At 45.9% G+C, this 18,454-nt stretch overlaps 1 protein-coding gene and 1 long non-coding RNA gene across 5 annotated transcripts in view; one reads left to right on the top strand and one right to left on the bottom strand.

Moving 5' to 3' along the window:
- WNT6 (Wnt family member 6) overlaps positions 1–18,454 on the bottom strand; it is a gene marked incomplete at its 5' end in the record, with an annotated part of 45,396 nt that overhangs the window by 3,813 nt on the left and 23,129 nt on the right. For 2 of the 4 annotated variants that reach the window (XM_082201797.1, XM_082201795.1), the window contains one exon: positions 3,856–4,076. In XM_082201797.1, coding sequence (XP_082057923.1) covers positions 3,856–4,054 — 199 coding nt within the window. The remainder of the gene's footprint in view (positions 1–3,855; positions 4,077–18,454) is intronic. The other 2 variants (XM_082201796.1, XM_082201798.1) reach the window with 1 other exon arrangement.
- Positions 647–11,910, top strand: LOC309520389. Its single transcript, XR_014214248.1, has 3 exons — positions 647–845; positions 2,910–3,012; positions 9,929–11,910. It is a non-coding gene; the product is annotated as an uncharacterized lncRNA (long non-coding RNA).

The following is an 18,454-nucleotide window of genomic DNA, read 5'->3' as shown; positions in this document are numbered from 1 at the left end:
GCAGAAATCCAACCAGTGAAGATTCCCCCCACTGCAGTTCCAGGGGGGTGGGTGCACCTGTTCAGTTTCTGCCTCCCCGTTGTTAAACACATTTTAAAAGTAGGGTGAGAGGAAGTAAACTCTGCTCCTTAGTAGAACTAAGTTGCCAGGCTTAAGAACCTCTTGGCCCTGCCTCCAGTCAGCTATCACCCAAAGAGGCCTATCTCGGCCTCCAATATTAATTTCAAACTCCAGCTATCTGTATAAGTCTAACGTTGCAGCCTTATGTAATCAGTAGGCCCGCTGGTGACATTTTAAAACTAGTGAACGCACTTCCCCACCCCCCAAAAAATACTGGAAATTGTAATTTATTAAGGGTTTTAGGAACTGTAGCTCCGTAAAAGGTAAACTACAGTCCCCAGGATTCTTTGGAGCGATGTGCTTTAAATGTCTGCCTACGGCTGCGTGGGACTGGACTATACAGGAAGGAAGTACTGCAGCTTTCCCCGCCGAAGTGACACGAGGGCTGGCTGACTGGACAAGAGGCTGCTGCTCGAGTGGCGACCACGGGCTGTTTTTGTTCGTTTGCTTTTAACCCGAGTGAGGCAGCAGCTTGGGGTGCCATGCAAAGGGCGGCAGAGCGGGAGGCGGTCATAGTTGCCTCACCCGGCACAGTCCAGCGGGAGATTATCCCGCGCAAATCTCAGCGAAAAATGCGCGGCAGCTACGGGCGAGAATTGCACGGCCCCGGTTGAGCTCTTCTTGCTCAGCAGCCCGTCGGAAAACGCGGCGGGTGGAAAAATCAATCTACTCCAATAAGGAATTGCTTTGCTGCCCGAGCCCGGCAACCAGGAGGGCAAGGCCAGGTTGGAATGCCCCCCGCTCTCCTCCTCCTCCTCCACCCCAATAACCAGGATTCTTATTGACAGCGGGGCGCCAGTCGCCCCTCCGCCGCGGGACACGAGTTCCAGGCATCCCTCGCCATGCCGGGACCTGCCACAGCCAAAGGGGGATTCTCCTTTTGCTTGCTCCGGCACCAGGCGCCGCACCCGCCGGGGGCTCAGTCTCTCCCGTCCGCCCGCCCGCCCTCCTCCTCTCACTTTGCCAGTAGTCGCCCGGCTTGTTACAAACCCGGAGCCGCCCGCCGGGCTGAGATACCAGGAGCGAAGGACACGGAGGGAGGACGGGATGAAAACGGGTGGGCTTCCTCTCTCTGCGTTGCAGGAGGGCATTCCTTTACGTGGCCGGCCGGCTACCCGGCTCGGCAGCAACAAGCTCCCATGCATTTTGCCCGCAGCATCTTCGCGCATACCTTCCTGCGTTGCACAAGCAACACCACCCCCGATCCCGTTTCTATCCATGCTCCGCCGCCACCAAGGTTCACTTGCTTAGTCTAAGGGACTCGTCGCCTTAAGACATATAAATGTCCAAGGGAGAAGCGCGGGTGGAAACACAATGCCGCAGCTCGCTAATTAGGGAGTGAAATGACCGACAAGGGAAAGAGCCTTCCATTCCTTTACTTTCGTACTTTGGAAGTTAGGTTAGAAGCCTGATGGGCTTCTGCTCTGGCTGGAAAGGGCTCTGAAGATCAAATATCTAAGGGAAATATTGTCATCGTCTGCATGTGCTCTCAATAGAAATGTTAGCCACTGTGTACAAGCCCCTATAGACTGGTGAGGGTGGTGGGGTTTTGGGGGGGATGCGTTTTGCAACATGTTATTAATACAATAATAGTGCATTGGTGGTGGGTTTATATTGGGCCATCCCTGTACCATTCTGCTTTGTTAGTTGCATTGCAATGCTTCCCCAGTATTACTGTATTATTGCCATCTGAAAGGGCACAACAAAATCAAGAAAAACAACAGCATGAGTAACTTTGTGGTTTAAAGTTATAGGATTTCAGTAGGAAGTTATGGGATATGAGCAGTATGTCCACCCTGAAACTTTTGCAGGTATTGGGAGTGGGATGTGTAGAGCCACTTGTTTTGTATTCCAGTAGATAGAAATTTATAACAATGACCTCCCAAGTTGGTGTTCAAAACGTCACATGAAATTTTCCTCAAAAAGGTGGCTCTTATTTTTACGAACCCTTTTTATGAGCCTGACAACATTAGTCGTGCCCATAGTGTGCCTGTTGCTGGCCCTAGGGCAGTGCACCAGGATCCTGCCCTGTCCTTTTGACCTGCCTGTCCTCTTACATTTGGGGCAGGGTTGGAAAAAAGACACCATCCAGTATTGTGGCAAGGGGGCTTCCTGGGGCGTGTGTTATTTATTGCCCAGGCCCCTATTCTGTCAGGTTGCTGGGAAGCCTGGAGGAAGCTATAAGGACATGTAGGAGCACAGTCTAATGGGAGGGGGGGCGGAATGGGGGGGCAGTAAATCACTCCCAGACACGGATACATTCTTGGGCTTTATTAAAAGCTGCTGTATTGTCTGGGAGCACCCATAATTGCTTCATTACAAGGACAGTGAGACATGTCATAGCAGTAAACCTTCGGCCTGTAGCAATAACCTGTGCCGCCCTGAGGACCCAGCAATTCCCTTGCCTCACATACTCTAATGCGGTGTTGTCCTGTGCCTTCTGTGGGAGCGAGAGGAGGGGGAGACACAAAGCAACCCCCCCCACCTAGGAAAATGTATCAGATCCTTCTGCTCCCAGAAAGGTCCCAGTCCAACATCTAATTCCCGTACCACACTGGCTATTGCTTCCAGCCACAGTGCAGAAAATATTTCGAAAGGGAAAGTGTTGTTTTTTCCATGATTGGCCTTGATTTCATGCGCAAAGCAATGAAAGGCAGCACCCAGTTTCATTTTGAGAACTGTCCCCAGATTAAAGAAATCTTAGTAAATCAATCACTTAAATTTGTGTGCATTTGCATATGAATAAATCGGTAGCTATACATAAAATGCATATTTCCTTTGCCTTTCAGTGATCTATGCACATGTCACAACAGGCATCTTAAAAGAGCCATTTCTTCCTTTGGATGAGAAATGGGGAGCTGCTTCTGAGAAGAGCCTGCTACTGTGGTTTTTGTAAGTACCTAGCAATTAAAATAATTACAATTTGTTTTTAAATATCTGCTGCCTGGAGGAACATTTTTAATTGATCAAAAAGGTTTCAATCAATTAATCAACCATGTTGCAGCCCTTCAGAAAAATGGATAACCCATCTTCCCTTATAAATGATATAAATGAAAATAGTTGTAGGGCTTGTAGCATATAAAGGTTTCTTCCCAATATTTTCCAACATGGAAAGCACTTCAGTGCTGGAAATGATTTGAAACCCTTGTGTGTATCATCACATGCAACAGCTGCAGAGACATGTACGTTTCATGCAAATTATGAAATGCATGTGGCAACAGAATGCAGACTACTTCACAACCTTGACATATTTTCTGTGTACACACAAAGTTGGAGCTGGTGATGTGTGAAGTTTTTGCAGGCTGACTGAAAAATATGGTTGCTGTCTGGAGGCCTCAGCACTTTTCAGCATATCACAGCGGGGGAGGGGGGGATGCTTCTCTTCATGGATACACTTCAGCATTCAGGCATAGACAAAAGGTCACACACACACCAGGTCTCCTATTCCACTTTAATTATCATAGAGAATTATGAGAACTGCAGTTTGTTAAGGGCTCTGGGAACCGCAGCTTTGTGTGGTCAGCACTTTTAATAAACTGCACTTCCCAGGATTCTTTTGGGGAAGCCATGACTGCTTAGTAGGATATTGCCTTAGATGGAAGGTTTGGATGTGGCCAGACAGAAAAGCATTTCTGCTGATTCTGCATCGCTTTGCCCAGTGGTAGAGCTAGACCTGCCTTCTACTCTCTGGGAAAATCCCAAAGGGAGAAATTGCATCCCCAAACAACAGCTCACCCTGCTGTAGGATCTTGCCGAAATATTTGCTGTGGCTGGTGCAGTTCCAGCGACGAAAGCGGAATTGGTACTGGCACTCCCGCACGCCCAGCCTGGCCCCCTTGGCCACCTCCTGCATGATCTCAGGCTCCGTCTGGCACAGCTCAGCCTGCTTCCCAGCCAGCCGCTTGGTCTTCCGGCAGATGCTGTTGGGATCCATGACCAATGGGCTGCCCACTGCCCTGGAGAGGTTGGAGGGAAAAGAAAAGGAAAAACACTCTAGCTACATAGAAATGGTTAGGCCTAGGATAGGCATCAAAGATATTGGGTGTTTTCCAGGGGACATTTTCATTGAGCATTAATCCTGATTTGTTTGCAGGGAGTTTAGATGATGTTGGCTATTAAATGAGCATTCATTCTGATCTTATGCAGGGAAGCTAGACAATGTAGCATCAAGGCAAGTGTTATTCCACACCTCCCAGTGCATGGGCGTAGCCAGCTGAGCTTTTTGTTGGGAAATTGGCTTTTGTTTCGGGGTCAGGCTTCTGCTGGGTGGGGGGAGCAGAACCTCAGTTAATTGAGTATTTTCAATGCTTTTCAATACTTTTTGAGGATTTGGGGGGACGGGCTACACCCCTTGGCTACGCCCATGTCCCAGTGCATTTTTCTATCACTTTCCTTCTCTCAAAAAGTCTGTCTTTTGCGGAAGCAGGTTTGTTGCGTAAGACCTTCCAATCAGCTTTAATTGTGCAACCTTAATTTGCCAGCAGGTGATTGAATCTCACCTGCAAATAGCAACCATCTGGGAAAGCCCCAAAATGATAAAATTATCCACTGAACCCAGATGTCTATGCAAAACCAGTCTAGAAACAAGAAGACTTTTTTTAATTTCCCCTCTGATTTTTAGTAAATTTGTTGCAATTTTATTAGTTTTAATAGTGGCACAGTTATTAGGGGTTTTGAGTCCACATCTTCCAGCTGACAATTGTTCTTTATTGGGGTTGTTGTTTTGGACAGGGAGGCTCCCCCTACATAGCTTTGGGTTGGGTTATTGATGTTCCTTTTTAAGTCCATCATATTTATGGGCTTTATTTCCTATTTTGTTCATAGTAATGCCTTGAGGTTTTAGAGTAGGTAACACTCAAATAACTTACACTGATCTAATGAGAAAAAGGAGGCAGAATAGAATTCAGTCTTCTAAAAGGATGCAAAGCCAACTTTAAAAAGCATTGGGGTTGAGTATTTTACAATACAAATGCTCTTATAAGTAATTAAAAAAACACTTTATTGTATTCAAAGTTTGACAGTATGTATTTTCAAGGAATATGGATTACTGATGTAAATCCTAGCTAAAGTCCCAGGAATAAGCGTAAACCTCATTCTCTGAGGAGCATCCTAAGTGCATATTGTTTCTGCTCCTACTTGGCGACTTTACTGTACTTTGAATTATATATATATTTGTATTGTTTTAATATGTATTCTCTGCTCTGGGCCCTTTAGGTGAAGAATGGATTACAAAAGTTATAAAATACCTAACTACTACAACAAAAACATCTGCTGTGCTAGGTCAGACTAAAAAGCACATTTGCTGTCTGTAACAATAGCAAACCAGATGCCCTGGGAATACTCACTAACAGGGCAAAAAGCACTCATTGGGGAATACTCACTAACAGGGCAAAAGCACTCATTGCCTGTGGTTTGTCCTCATCTTAAATACATAGGAATTGCTATGCTGGCTTACACCAAAGGACTCTCCAACTCTGCATTGTGCTTAGCCAATGAAATTACTTCTGGTATATACAGAACCGGCGTCCACACAAACGGTGAGGATTGGTACTGTTACATCTACCTCCCTGAAGCTTAGCACTGGCACCCCACAGGGATGTGTGCTAAGTCCCTACCTGTACTCATTGTACCCATATGACTGCATATAATCTGATCCATTCACAGTAATTATTAAGTTTGCAGGTGATACTACCATAATGGGCCTAATTGCAGGCGGAGATGAAACAGCGTACAGGGGGGAGGTTCAAAAAGTATCTACATGGTGCTTAGAGAATAACTTGCACCTAAATATTAGTAAGACAAAGGAGATGGTGTTGGACTTCCGGAGGAAGAGAGGGGAACCTGCCCCAGTGTATATCGAGGGGGGCTGTGTGGAGAGTGTCTCCTCCTTTAAATTCCTGGGAGTTTACCTTAGTGAGGACCTCACTTGGAAAATCAACATAACTCAGGTGGTCAGAAAGGCCCAACAGAGACTCCATTTCCTCAGGGTCTTGCGAAAGAATAATGTTAAACAACAATTGATTAACTCCTTTTACTGGTCCACAATAGAAAGTGTCCTTTCATATTGCATCACAGTGTGGTATGCTGGCCTGACAGCCACGGACAGAAAGTCTCTACAGAGGGTGGTGAATACAGCACATGATATCATGGGCTGTCCCTTGAGTCCGCTAGATGACATTGCAAGGGATCGTTGCCTTAGGAGAGCAAAAAAAATTCTCAGGGATGACTCACACCCTAGCTATCACCTCTTTAATCTTCTACCCTCAGGCAGGAGATATATAAGTATATTTAACCAGCCGTGCCAATAGGCTAAAAAATAGCTTCTATCCGTGGACTGTTAGGCTGTTGAACGGAAAATAACAGTGAAATTGACTTGCGAGGTGGTGTGTTGTTCGAAAAGAGATCGAGTGTTTTTTTTGGGGGGGAGGCTTGTTTAATTTCATTTTACACAAGTTGTACAATGACAATAAAGGTGTTGTTGTTGCTATATATTTTCCTAGCTGCCACTTTCTCAATCTGACAGCTGTTTCACATGACTCCCCATCCCCCCCCAAAAAAAAAATCACCACCAGTTGACTTTTAGGTGGACTTTTAGTGAATTACTCTGACATAACTTGAGACTTGTTTTCCCCCTTAGGCAAGGGCAGCGTGATCTTCACTTGTCACTGGGAAGCTGTTCTACACACTGGGAACTATTCTACACAGAATAGAATGGGAGACCTGGGGTTGTAGAATTCTGGGCTGTACTTCAGACTACAAGTAAGAGGGGTGGGTGGGTCATATATATCTTTGAATACTTCCCCATATTTTCTTTTAATTCCCTGAATGTAGTAACCTTAAGGAAAGGGTTACACTAAATCTCTTCTTCAGCCATGCTTGTTTTCTATAGACAGAGTGGGTTTTTAAAATTAAAAATAAATACTCTTATCTACATGGTCTGACATGGTATAGTCTAAGAACAGGTCATCTCACTATCACTTTATTCTATGCAGAATGGTCCATAGTGCTAAACAAGTCCATAAAACACAGTAGGTTGTATTTTACCAAGTCATACCCAAGAGCAGACCAATTGAAATCAATTGACTTAATTTATGCATAAATAATAACTGTTCTCAATAGGTCCACCCTGTGTATTACTTAAGTTGGATACAACTTAATGAATTCTAGAAATGTTGCTTGTTCTGGGGTAGGGAACAGCACAATCCAGAGAAACAGGGGAAACATCTTTCTTGCGAGGAAACAGCTGACTGGCCTTGAAAAATTATAAAGGCCAGTAAACAAGCTCTGGGTTTATGCCAGCTTTCCTCCTTGGTTTACCAGATGATTCTCAGTGCAGGGGTTTTACTCATCACACTTAAGAATGTGTCTGTTGTCAACTTTTTGGGGAGGCTAGTCCCAGGAATCTCCTCACCCTAGAATCCAAGGGGCTTCAATTCTCCTGGGAGAAACTTACAAACCTGTTTCATGTCAGATGCAGTCACATGGAACATCCAGATACTGTAATCTCAATGTTCATTTCTAAAAAGAACAATTTTTCTGCTTTCATGGTCATGAAGAAGAACTTGAAAATATGCCATGTTTCTGCTAAATTTCAAAGGCCAGAGAGGGGGTTTGGTGAGGCTCCCTGTGCTCAGGCACTTGGTGTAGCCCACATGCTTCCTTGTGCATCAACTCCTGAACATTTTCCTCCTTCACATTTACTACCCATCAAAGACACGTTCAACTTTTTCAGTCTGCAACATGCAATGCAATGCATTTTGGGTATCTAAGATAGGGCTATGGGCTAGGAAGGCATGGATTGATACCACGAAGGCAAATAATAACATTAATCTGCTGTGCCCAGTGTTTCATTTTTTGTCTAGTGGCAGGCGGCTTAACAGTGTGTGATACCTGATGGTGGTATATAAAATAGCAGCTTATTTCAGGGGAAACCTCAGCACCGCAACACTTAAAATTCAGAAGGCTGTCAGCCTGTTCAGAGTCCCAAATAGTGGAGCTAACAGATCTTACAGGGGATTTCCCCACTTGGATCTCTGCCTATCTTCTTGGATAAGAGGGCACAAAAAGGCTCCTTACTGCCTGGCTCATCTTCTGCCATTCTCAGCAAGTTCTGGAGGAATCAAAATGAAGAAAATGAGTCACTAGAGAAGCTGAGGCAGCCAGGGGATTTCCAGCAATGGTTCAACCCAACTCAGTGACCTGGGTACATGTCCAGAGAGGAAGTTATAAAGCACAGGGTTTAAGGAATCCATGTGCACCACCCATGAACTTTGAAGGCAATGACTGTGCTTGTGAATGAGACCACACAGGCAGCGCTGCACTTTCTATTTGTCCTGTCTTCATAGTCATCCATTATGATCCCGTCATGAGCTGCTTCTGCTCTGCATCACACTGGCAATAGCTCTAGAATGGGGTGTGGTACAAAAACATGCAACCTCTTCATAACAAAGGGAGAGCCTTGCTGGATCAGACCAAAGGTCCATCTAATTCAGTGTTCTGTTTCCCACAGCGGCCAACCTGATGCCTCTGTGAAACCCTCTGTGAAACCCAAAACAGCAACAGCCCTGCCTTGATCTTGCTCCTTAGCAGCAGGTATCCAGAGGCCTAACCTCATACCATATACCAGACATATATAAGACCTATCTTGCACTTAGTGGAATCCTGAGTACCAGTGAGTGCTGATTGGAAATGCAGAAGGGTCATCATACAGTGGTACTTCGGGTTACATACGCTTCAGGTTACAGACTCCGCTAACCCAGAAATAGTACCTCAGGTTAAGAACTTTGCTTCAGGATGAGAACAGAAATCATGATCCAGCGGCAGCAGGAGGCCCCATTAGCTAAAGTGGTGCTTCAGGTTAAGAACAGTTTCAGGTTAAGAACGGACCACGGACTTAACCTGATGTACCACTGTACTTTAGTAAGGCTAAGGAAATGGAAGGACTGCAAATGGGCACTGTTCTCATAAGCACAGCAAAGAAGCAGAAACCAGGAAGAGCCTTCTGGTGCAAATACTGCATGCCAACCTGGGCGTCCCCCAGCTCTACCACACATCCTGTCTGCTTTGCCACCCCCTGCATTTCTACCTCATCACCATCTCTACTCTTTGGCCATTTCCACAGAATCACTGACAGCTTCCAAGTTGTACTTTCCTCTTTATTCAGGAGTATGTACGTTGGGTTGCAGAGCTGTGCAAAGTCAACTCTGAGCTGTTTCCCATTTGGAATGTGTGCTCAGCATTATGTAATCCCACATTCAGATTAGAGTGGGTAATCTGCATCATCTGGTTTTGACAATGTCCCCAAAGTGTTGTTCACACACACAGCTATAGCCATAGAGATGATGCATTATACGTTTTCCTTGCCATGGGAAACATCATGATGTGTCCTGAGTTCAACAGATCAAGAAGAGTAAACAGTCCATTTGCCATTTATTGGTACATGTTAAAAATGCCTCCATAAATCAGTTTTGTAATTTTGCGGGCTCTGGCTAAGTATGAGCCAATCTACACATTCTGAAGAATCACACCATACAGCTCTGTTGAGACTATATTTTTCAGATTGCAACAAAACTAGGGGCAAACTGACAGCAGGCCCTTGAGCTGGCGCTTTGTTGAACCATGAGACAAACTAGATATTTGCTAGATATATGCCATAGCTGACACAACGTCACAAGTACAGGATGTGTAACTTCTGTGCAAAGAAAAGAGGGGATGAGGAGCTTGATAAGGTACCAAAGAAACCCAAATGCTAGTCTCACGATAACTAATGCACATCATTAATTGATTATAAACTATTGCATTTTTACAGATTTTGGAGCAGCAGTCACATGCAGCCATGAATAAGAGTAGTCAATGGGCACTGAAAGATGGAGAAGGGTTGAAGCTGAATAAGCACCATGGAGAGAGGCAGTCACCTGCTCAGGACATTGAAGCTCCACTTCTTGTGCACTGAATGCATTGTCCAGTCTATACATTTAAGGCAGCATTGGACAAAGCTACCCGACCATTCTCAAAATGTTTCTCTCCAGCCACAAGGGCTAGAAATGCAATCCTTTGAGATCTTAGTCAAATGTATAGGGACAGCAGGGCTCTTTTCAAATACATCTCATTGGTCTGCACTCAGTAAAACAGAGGAGAAAACAGCCATTTTTTAAAATGTGGGCTACAGGTGCCCCTTATATAGAATCATAGACATATAGGAGTCAATTCCTAGGGACTGAGGTTCCTTCAACCACAATAAAATATTTGAGGGGGCTACCCCCCAAGGTGATGGGCATTGCCATTCAGATACTGTGCCGCATCTTGCGATTGATTGTGCAGGGCGGATATTACCTCTCCCCCCCCCCCATATTTTATTCAAGCTGGCACCCCTGATCATAGAATTGTAGAGCTAGGCATGTTACAGCTGCATCATGGGAGCAGTTTTGGGGGGTTAAGTCCATGCTGCTACTGTAACTTTTACAGGCACAGCAGTATGGGGGTCCATTGCTCCCTCTGTTCTTAGCCAAGTGACAATAGGGTGGGAAGAACCTATGCAGCTGGCCTTTTGCAGAAGACACTAGGCCTTTAAATATTAAGGCAAAAGTGTGGGGCGATACCACAAACAAGCAGCTCCTATGCTGCTGTGGTAACAAGGGGCACCATACAGATGTAAGTCAAAGCAAAGGAAACAGAGATACATATATCACAATGGAACTGCATGGGAAAATACCACAGTATCTGAACAGATAATACTCAGTCACCACAGAAATAGAATTAGGGCTAAAAGCGGCTTATACTAACTCATTCTGATTGTCATGTACAAAAGAAAACTTAAGTCTGTAGGGATAATAAATCTACCTTTTGTGATATTCAGTTTGTGTCCATTTTGGGGGTCGAGTGTTGTTCGCCAGTACAAAAAGTATAAAACATGTAAGGCCAGACCTCTGATGTGTGTGCAATGTGTGTGTGAAAGCGAAAACAAGTTTTATATTATCAATTCGCTAGGTTATCTCTTACCTTTAGGATCAAGTACAGTGGTACCTCGGGTTACCTACGCTTCAGGTTACAGACTTCGCTAACCCAGAAATAGTAGCTCAGGTTAAGAACTTTGCTTGAGGATGAGAACAGAAATCGTGCTCCGGCGGTGCAGCAGCAGAAGGAGGCCTCATTAGCTAAAGTGGTGCTTCAGGTTAAGTATAGTTTCAGGTTATGAACAGACCTCTGGAACGAATTAAGTACTTAACCCGAGGTACCACTGTAATGCAAGTCAAGCTAAAGGGAATTGCATAGGCTCTAGAATCATGAGAGCAACTATGGTAACAACTAGGAGGGCTGAGGTGACATGGGGGGATTATCAAAACTCCCTCTATTCCTCCAGCAACACACACATACTGCGAGTTGCAGCATGAGGTGCTGGGGTTTATGTATGCCTGAAAGTCTCTCCTTCATGGATACACACAAGCATATATATCCCTCCTTCCCAATATTTCTAATCTTCAAGGCAGCTCACAACTAGAATCCAAAACAATATACAACAAGCTCCAGGAGAACTAGCCAGAAAGCACCCCTTAAAAGCATATAAAAAGACAACAAACTCTAAAACAGCCCAAGCTGTTGTAATAAGCTTGGTGGGAAAGGATGGCCTGGTGTCTGAAAGGTAACAAAGGCTGAACCAGGCATACAAGTCTGAGAGGGTGCTTCCATAATCAGGGCATCACTGCAGAGATGGCCCTTTCCCCTGCAGCCATCTGCCTAACTTTTGAAGGTAGGGGTGCCCAGAAAAGGGTACTTGACAAAGGACCTCAATGAGCCCATCAGATATGGAGGGACCTACCTGGTCGCAGTTATATTCAGTTGCGGAGGAAAATTGCTTGGTGGCTGCTCAAAGCAGCTTTAATTTATTACATCCTGCCTTTTCTTGGTCTGCTAAATAAAGTTCACGTTGGTTGCTCCATCCACTTTCACCTGTGGCCTCACCCACCACCCACATGTGCCCTCCCTTGAATAAAAAGTTGACCAGTGTGGAGTGCATCCTTCCATCTTGAAAAGGATCCCCAGTCCAGGCATGGGTTGTTCTACCACCCCTGCATTTTATCATCACAACAACCCTGCCAGGTGAGATAGACTGAGGGGCTGCAGCTGGCTCAAGGTCACCCACTGAACTTTATGACTAAGCCGAGAGTCTGAGCAGGGTCCCAGTCCCTCGAGGCCAGAGTCTTTCATCACCAGATCCACCCCATATTTCCCAGCTGGCCGCTGCTGCCATAGAAAGCAGGTTCTGGACCTGGGCGTAAAGAGCCCGGGCGATCTCCAGCTGAGATTTTACTGCGTCGGGGGTGGAGTGGCGCGAGGTGGGGTGGGATGGGGGGTCGCTCCGCTGCGCGCCACACCGGAGTTTTGGCCTGGGCAAGGGTATCATTAAGCAGGGACAATTTGTCCTCCTTTTAAACATAACGATCAAGCCCCGGGGCGGAGGATCAAACGCTGAACTGTGGTTCACCCCGGCGAGATCCGACGGGGAAGCGCCCAGCCAGCGGCCCTCCTCTCCCTCCCACCCCCGGTGGTCCTCCTTGGAGAGCGCCAAAGGCCCGCCTCCCGGCCCAGCTCGGCTGCGCTCGTTGAGCGCTGACCAGGACGCACGGCGCACCGAGGGCACGGGCAGAGAGAAAAATGCGGGCGCCCCACCGCAGCTCTCTTTTTTTTTATTAACCTATGGCGCGGGGGTGGAAAAATAGAAGACAACAGGAAGCTGTCAGCTCTCGTCCGTCCCCCACCCCCGGGAAGGCGGCGAGGGTAGAAAAATGCTGCCAAACTGCTACTGCTTTGGTGGGGGAAGCCGACAGCTCCCGCGGGGCCCTGCCTGAGCTTGTCCCCGGCGCAAACCTCGCCTGGGTCTGCAATTACCGCGCCCTCGGCCCCGCCTGCGCCCAGAAAGCGGCCCCCGAGAGCGGAGTGGGGCCTCTCTGGGGCCGAGGTGCTGGGGAGGCGAGCAAGCGGCGGGGGGGGGGGCTGGTGCGGATCAGGGTGGCGGACCTAAGCCCCCCCCCCATCGAAGGTTCCCCCCTCCGGAGACTTTTCAGGGCACAAGTATAGAAAACACGCACGCGCGCATCTGCATGCTCACCGACGGGGCGCCCCGCAGAAAAGTCAAACTCTGCATCTGAAATGAAAGGTGTTGATTGTGTTGTTTTTAATGCCGCGGCGTCTGTAATAAGGGACTCCTGTGATGCTTTGTAAACAAGGGCTCCGTTTGAGCCAGGGGTCACTGGCACTTAGTCCCGGAAATTGCTCGGTAAGCCATTGCTGCGCAGTGGTGAGCGTTCCTGGGGAGGGTTTCAGTCCTTGGATCAGGGAAACTGGAGTTCGAATCCTTGCTCAGCTCCCAACCCGACTGGGTGGTTGTGGGCCTGCCGCTCTCTCTAATTCCCGCAACTACCTTGTGGGGATAATAAGGACACCAGTGCGGTTAAATCTTTTTAGAAGGTTGTTTTTAAACTGTTTTCAGCTATCGTTTATTACTGACCCTGGACTCTTTCTGGAGGAAGGGCAGAATAGATAAGTTTAATGCTGTAAATAAATAGGATAAGACCAAAAGTCCATCTAGTCCTGGTGGGTGACTAGAAGCGGAATTAACTACCCCTCCCAGTTTGGAGTCATCTGCAAATTTGATGAATATCCCCTCAATTCCTTCAATCAAGCCATTTATAAAGATGTTGAACAACAATGAGCCCAGGAACCCCATTTGTCACTTTTTTTCCAGGATGACAAAGAACCATTAATGAGTACTCTTTGGGTTTGGTCAGTCAACCCAGCTACAAATCCACCTAAGAGTTATCTCTTTCAACCCACATTTTACCAGCTTCCTCGTGAGAATATCATGGGGGACTTTGTCAAAAGCCTTACTGAAATCAAAATACACTATGTTCCAAGCATTTCCCTGATCCACCAAGTTTGTAATTCCATCAAAAAAAGAAATCAGATTGGTCTGGCATGACTTATTTTTGAGAAACTCATGCTGGGTCTTAGTAATCACAGCATCCTTTTCTAAATGCTCACAGATCGACTGTTGAATTATCTGTTCTAGGACCTTCCCTGGTATCAATGTCAAGCTCACAGGTTGGTAGTTGCCTGATCTTCCTTTTTTCCCTTTTTGAAGAAGAGGAAAACATTTGCCTGCCTCTAGTCTGCAGAGACCTCACCTGTTCTCCAATAATTCTCAAAAATAATAGACAAAGGCTCTGAAATTACACCCACAAGCTCCTTTAGTACCCTTGGTTGCAGTTCATCAGGCCCTGGAGATTTGAATTCATTCAAAGTAGCTAGGTGTTCCCTTACTACCTCTTTTCATATATTGGGCTGCAGCTCCCTCCTTACATCATTTATTCTGTTATCACCAGGTTGGACATCACTTTACTTTTGAGTGAAGACAGAGGCAAAGTAGGTGTTGAGTAGTTCCACCTTTTCTCTGTCACCCAATAGCATTTCTCTCTGTTCCCCACACAGAGGACCCAACACTTCCTTGCACTTCCTCTTACTTCAGACATAGCCAAATAAACATTCTTTATTATTTTTAACCTTTCTTGCAAGCCTGAGCTCATTCTGAGCTTTAGCCAGCCTGACTTTCCATCTGCAACTGTTGGCTACTCATGTATATGCCTCCTTTGTAATTTCCCCTTTCTTCCATTTCTTATACATGCCCTTCTTAACTCTCAGCTCATCTGTAAGCTCCTTATGCAGCCACACCGGTCTCCTGAGATGCCTCCCACTTTTCTTTTTTGTTGGTATTGTCTGCATTTGGGCTTTCTAAAAGGAGAAACTCCCATCCTTCTTGGACTCCCTTCTCATTGAGTATTTCTGACCATGGAATCACACCCAGTAGCTTCTTCAGCTTTTAGAAATTGGCCTTCTTGAAGTCCAGAGTGTGTGTCCGATTATAATCAGTTTTCCCTTGCCTCTGTATCCTGAAACCCAGGAGAACATGATCATTTCCTTCCAAGTTTCCAAGCACTTCCACTTCATCAATCAGTTCCTCCCTGTTGGTGAGGACCAGGTCAAAGATAGATGATCCCCTTGTTGGTTCTTCCACCTTCTGGGGAATGAAATTGTCAGTGATGCAATGGAGGAATTTGTCAGACCTTACACTCTTGGTGGAGTCTGAGTTCCAACAGATATCGGGGAAGTTGAAGTCCCCCATGATTACTACCCAGGATTATTTGCCTGGGAATAAACTCAACTCAATTAAATAGGCCATGAATTTATATGGTTAGGATTGTGCTGTAAAACTGTAATCCAAAAACACACTTAGGGGTGAATTAAGTTTTATTGAACACAGCGGGACTTGTTTCTGAGTGAACCGGATGATGTTACATGACTTTCATGAGACAGTGCTGGCTTGGGCTGCATACACACAATATATTTAAGCCACACACACAGCCAAAGATTCCTGGGAACTAGTTTGTTAGAGGTGCTGGGTATTGCAGCTTTTTGATGGGTACACTAAAGTTCCTATAATTATTGGAGCTGCTCTTTAAATGTATGGTGTCTTTACATTATTTCCACAGGTGTTGTTAAGGCGTGGGGGGGGGGCGGACGTCTGAGCTACCGGTCTTTTTTTGCCAGACCTTCAACACCTTCTCATTCTTTTAAAAACTTGATTTTAAAAAATCTCTTTGCTTAAAGGGAGGCTGGGTATGCTGTAAAACACAGTGCTGGTGAGCCCCAGACACTCACCATCCTATTTTGCCCAGAGGCACATGCAATAGCTGAATGGGGTGGGGAAGAAGGAGACATGTCACGTGTGGAGTGGGGGGGGAGGAGGAAGAGAGAAGTTATGTTAGATGTTGGACAAGAATTATCATTTTAATATGTACATAGGCAGCAGTTCTTAACAACAGATCGTGAGTGCAGTAGACGTCTCAATCCACATACAGTGCACTGTGTCCAAAAATAAATAGGTATTGTTGACACCCCTTGACAATAACAGCCACAGGATTTCCCCCCTTCTGAGTCAAACTGAATTTACATCTATGCATATTATGTGAAAAATTCTTTGGGCTTTTGCCCCAAGTCTTTTAAAGTAGGTAGCAACACTCTCAGTTACTTCTCTGATAAAATACATGCTGTTTCAGGGTTGGTTTTCAAAGGAGCATTTTGAGGGAATCTATCACATCATTAAGGGACGCGGGTGGTGCTGTGGGTTAAACCACAGAGCCTAGGGCTTGCCAATCAGAAGGTCAGGGGTTCGAATCCCCGCAACGGGGTGAGCTCCCGTTGCTCTGTCCCTGCTCCTGCCAACCTAGCAGTTCGAAAGCACGTCAAAGTGCAAGTAGATAAATAGGTACCATTCTGGCAGAAAGGTAAACAGCATTTCCGTGCGCTGCTCAGGATCGCCAGAAGTGGCTTAGTCATGCTGGCCACATGACCCGGAAGCTGTACGCTGGCTCCCTCAGCCAATAAAGCGAGATGAGCGCCGCAACCCCAGAGTCGTCTGTGACTGAACCTGTCGCAGAGATTCGAACCGCTGACCTTCTGATCAGCAAGTCCTAGGCTCTGTGGTTTAACCCACAGCACCACCCGCGTCCCCTTTTGTAACTTAGATAATAGTTATAAACCTGCCTTCATTTTGCCACTGTAATTGTTGCTTCACGGCCTAGATTGTATAAGTAAATACTGCTTTTATTTCTTCACAAACCATGTGATTGTTGTCTTTAAGAGGAAAAGGGTGATGCCAGGAATATCCAATCTGCTTTAAAGCATCCTGGATTATTGTTTCTAGAAGGTTAAATCAACCTTGTCTTAGCTTCCAAGTTTAAGCTGCAAAGAATGGTACTCTGCTGATATCACTAATGTGAGCAAAGAAAGATATAACAGTATATCCTCTCCTAGTGTCAAAATAAATTTCTACAAAGGCATGGCCCCACCAACATGTGCCTGTTCTCAGCCACCCCACCAGCCTGACTTCTTTCTTACAAACGGTCCAGGGGTGTGGGGGCACTGCCTGTCAGTTTCCTCCTCCTAAGTCTCAGGGTTGCCTTAGTAGAACCTGGAATGGAGGAGGATGGGGACAGAACAGGAATTATGTAGTTGGCTCTGTGTCAGGGCTAGAGTCAGATGCAGGTCAGTAGAAAAAGCTATGCTTGTCATTGCTTCTGTCTCCACCAATCATTGGCTCTGACTCCACCTACTGTTGGCCTCCATGCCTTGCACCTTACCTGTTCCAATGGGGAACAGTCATCACTGCCTTCTCTAGAACTACAATCCTATTCACAATTACACAGAAGTTAATACCAGTGAACTCAGCAGGATAAACTTCCAAGCAAGCCTGCCCATCCTTCTGCAGATCCAAAAATCTACATTTAAAAAACAACATATGTGAATGAAATCCCCAGTATCCGGGCCCCTGTAGCTGGGGAGTTCTCTCCTAGGCTGTGTCAGACTACTCTGCAGTCCGTGGAAAAGGTCCCTGGCAGGATGCTTGCTTGCTTTCACCCAGGATATCAACCCAGCAGTAGCAGCTCCTCTCCCACCTCAGTATAAACCTGAAGCTGGCCTAGTAGGGTGAATTACTCAGCTGTCAGTGTGCAGGAACTGAGAAAAGAATCTGCTGCCTCACTTTGGTGCCTCACTTCACCAAACATTCCTCTCAAGAGCTGAGTGGTCCAGGCTTTGCATGCAAATGGGTTTCTGTGCAAAATGCAAAAAAAACTACAGGGAGACTAAAAGGGGGGGGCAATGGGTAGAGGAAGAAAAACATGACATACTAAAAAATGCATGCAGCTTTTGAGTTTTGTTTTTTTCACAATGTGCTGTTATTATTATAAACATTATGCCCAGAGATCCCTGCTTGGCACTAGGAAGAAATAATAGTTCCACCCCAGAAAGATGAGGGATTCCTGGGCACTGACAAATCACCAGGAGGGCTTCATGCTTGCATGTTCTGAGAGTGTGATATATTTTCATTGGATGGGATTATGTAATTAAGAACTGGGAACACCATCAAAGAGGCAGAGCTAAGGTTACATGTTGCAAACTTCACTGTGGTATTTGTTCCCTTGAGTGCTACCTTAATAAAGTGTGTGTGTGTACACTTTACACTGCATACAATTAAGGAAGGGGGGGAAACCAAATGCAATTGTGAGTTGGGCAGTGAAAACACACAAAACTTTTTGGTGTGCAACCTCTGAAGTAAAAACAACTGCCCTTTAACTTGGAAAAGAAGCAACCAAAGGGTATTTTTGACGTGTTGTGTGACGGGGCTCTTTCTCTCTTGAGAAACAGAAAGAGAAATCACTGAATTACCCACTTCCACATAAATTATACAATTGGGATGGGGAAGCTCCCTGATGTCCCACAT

The sequence above is a fragment of the Podarcis vaucheri genome, assembly GCF_965113315.1.
Source record: "Podarcis vaucheri genome assembly, chromosome: 1".
Taxonomy (NCBI): domain Eukaryota; kingdom Metazoa; phylum Chordata; class Lepidosauria; order Squamata; family Lacertidae; genus Podarcis; species Podarcis vaucheri.
The sequence above is the reverse complement of the archived record's forward strand: the minus strand, read 5'-3'. Positions and strand labels throughout refer to the sequence as shown.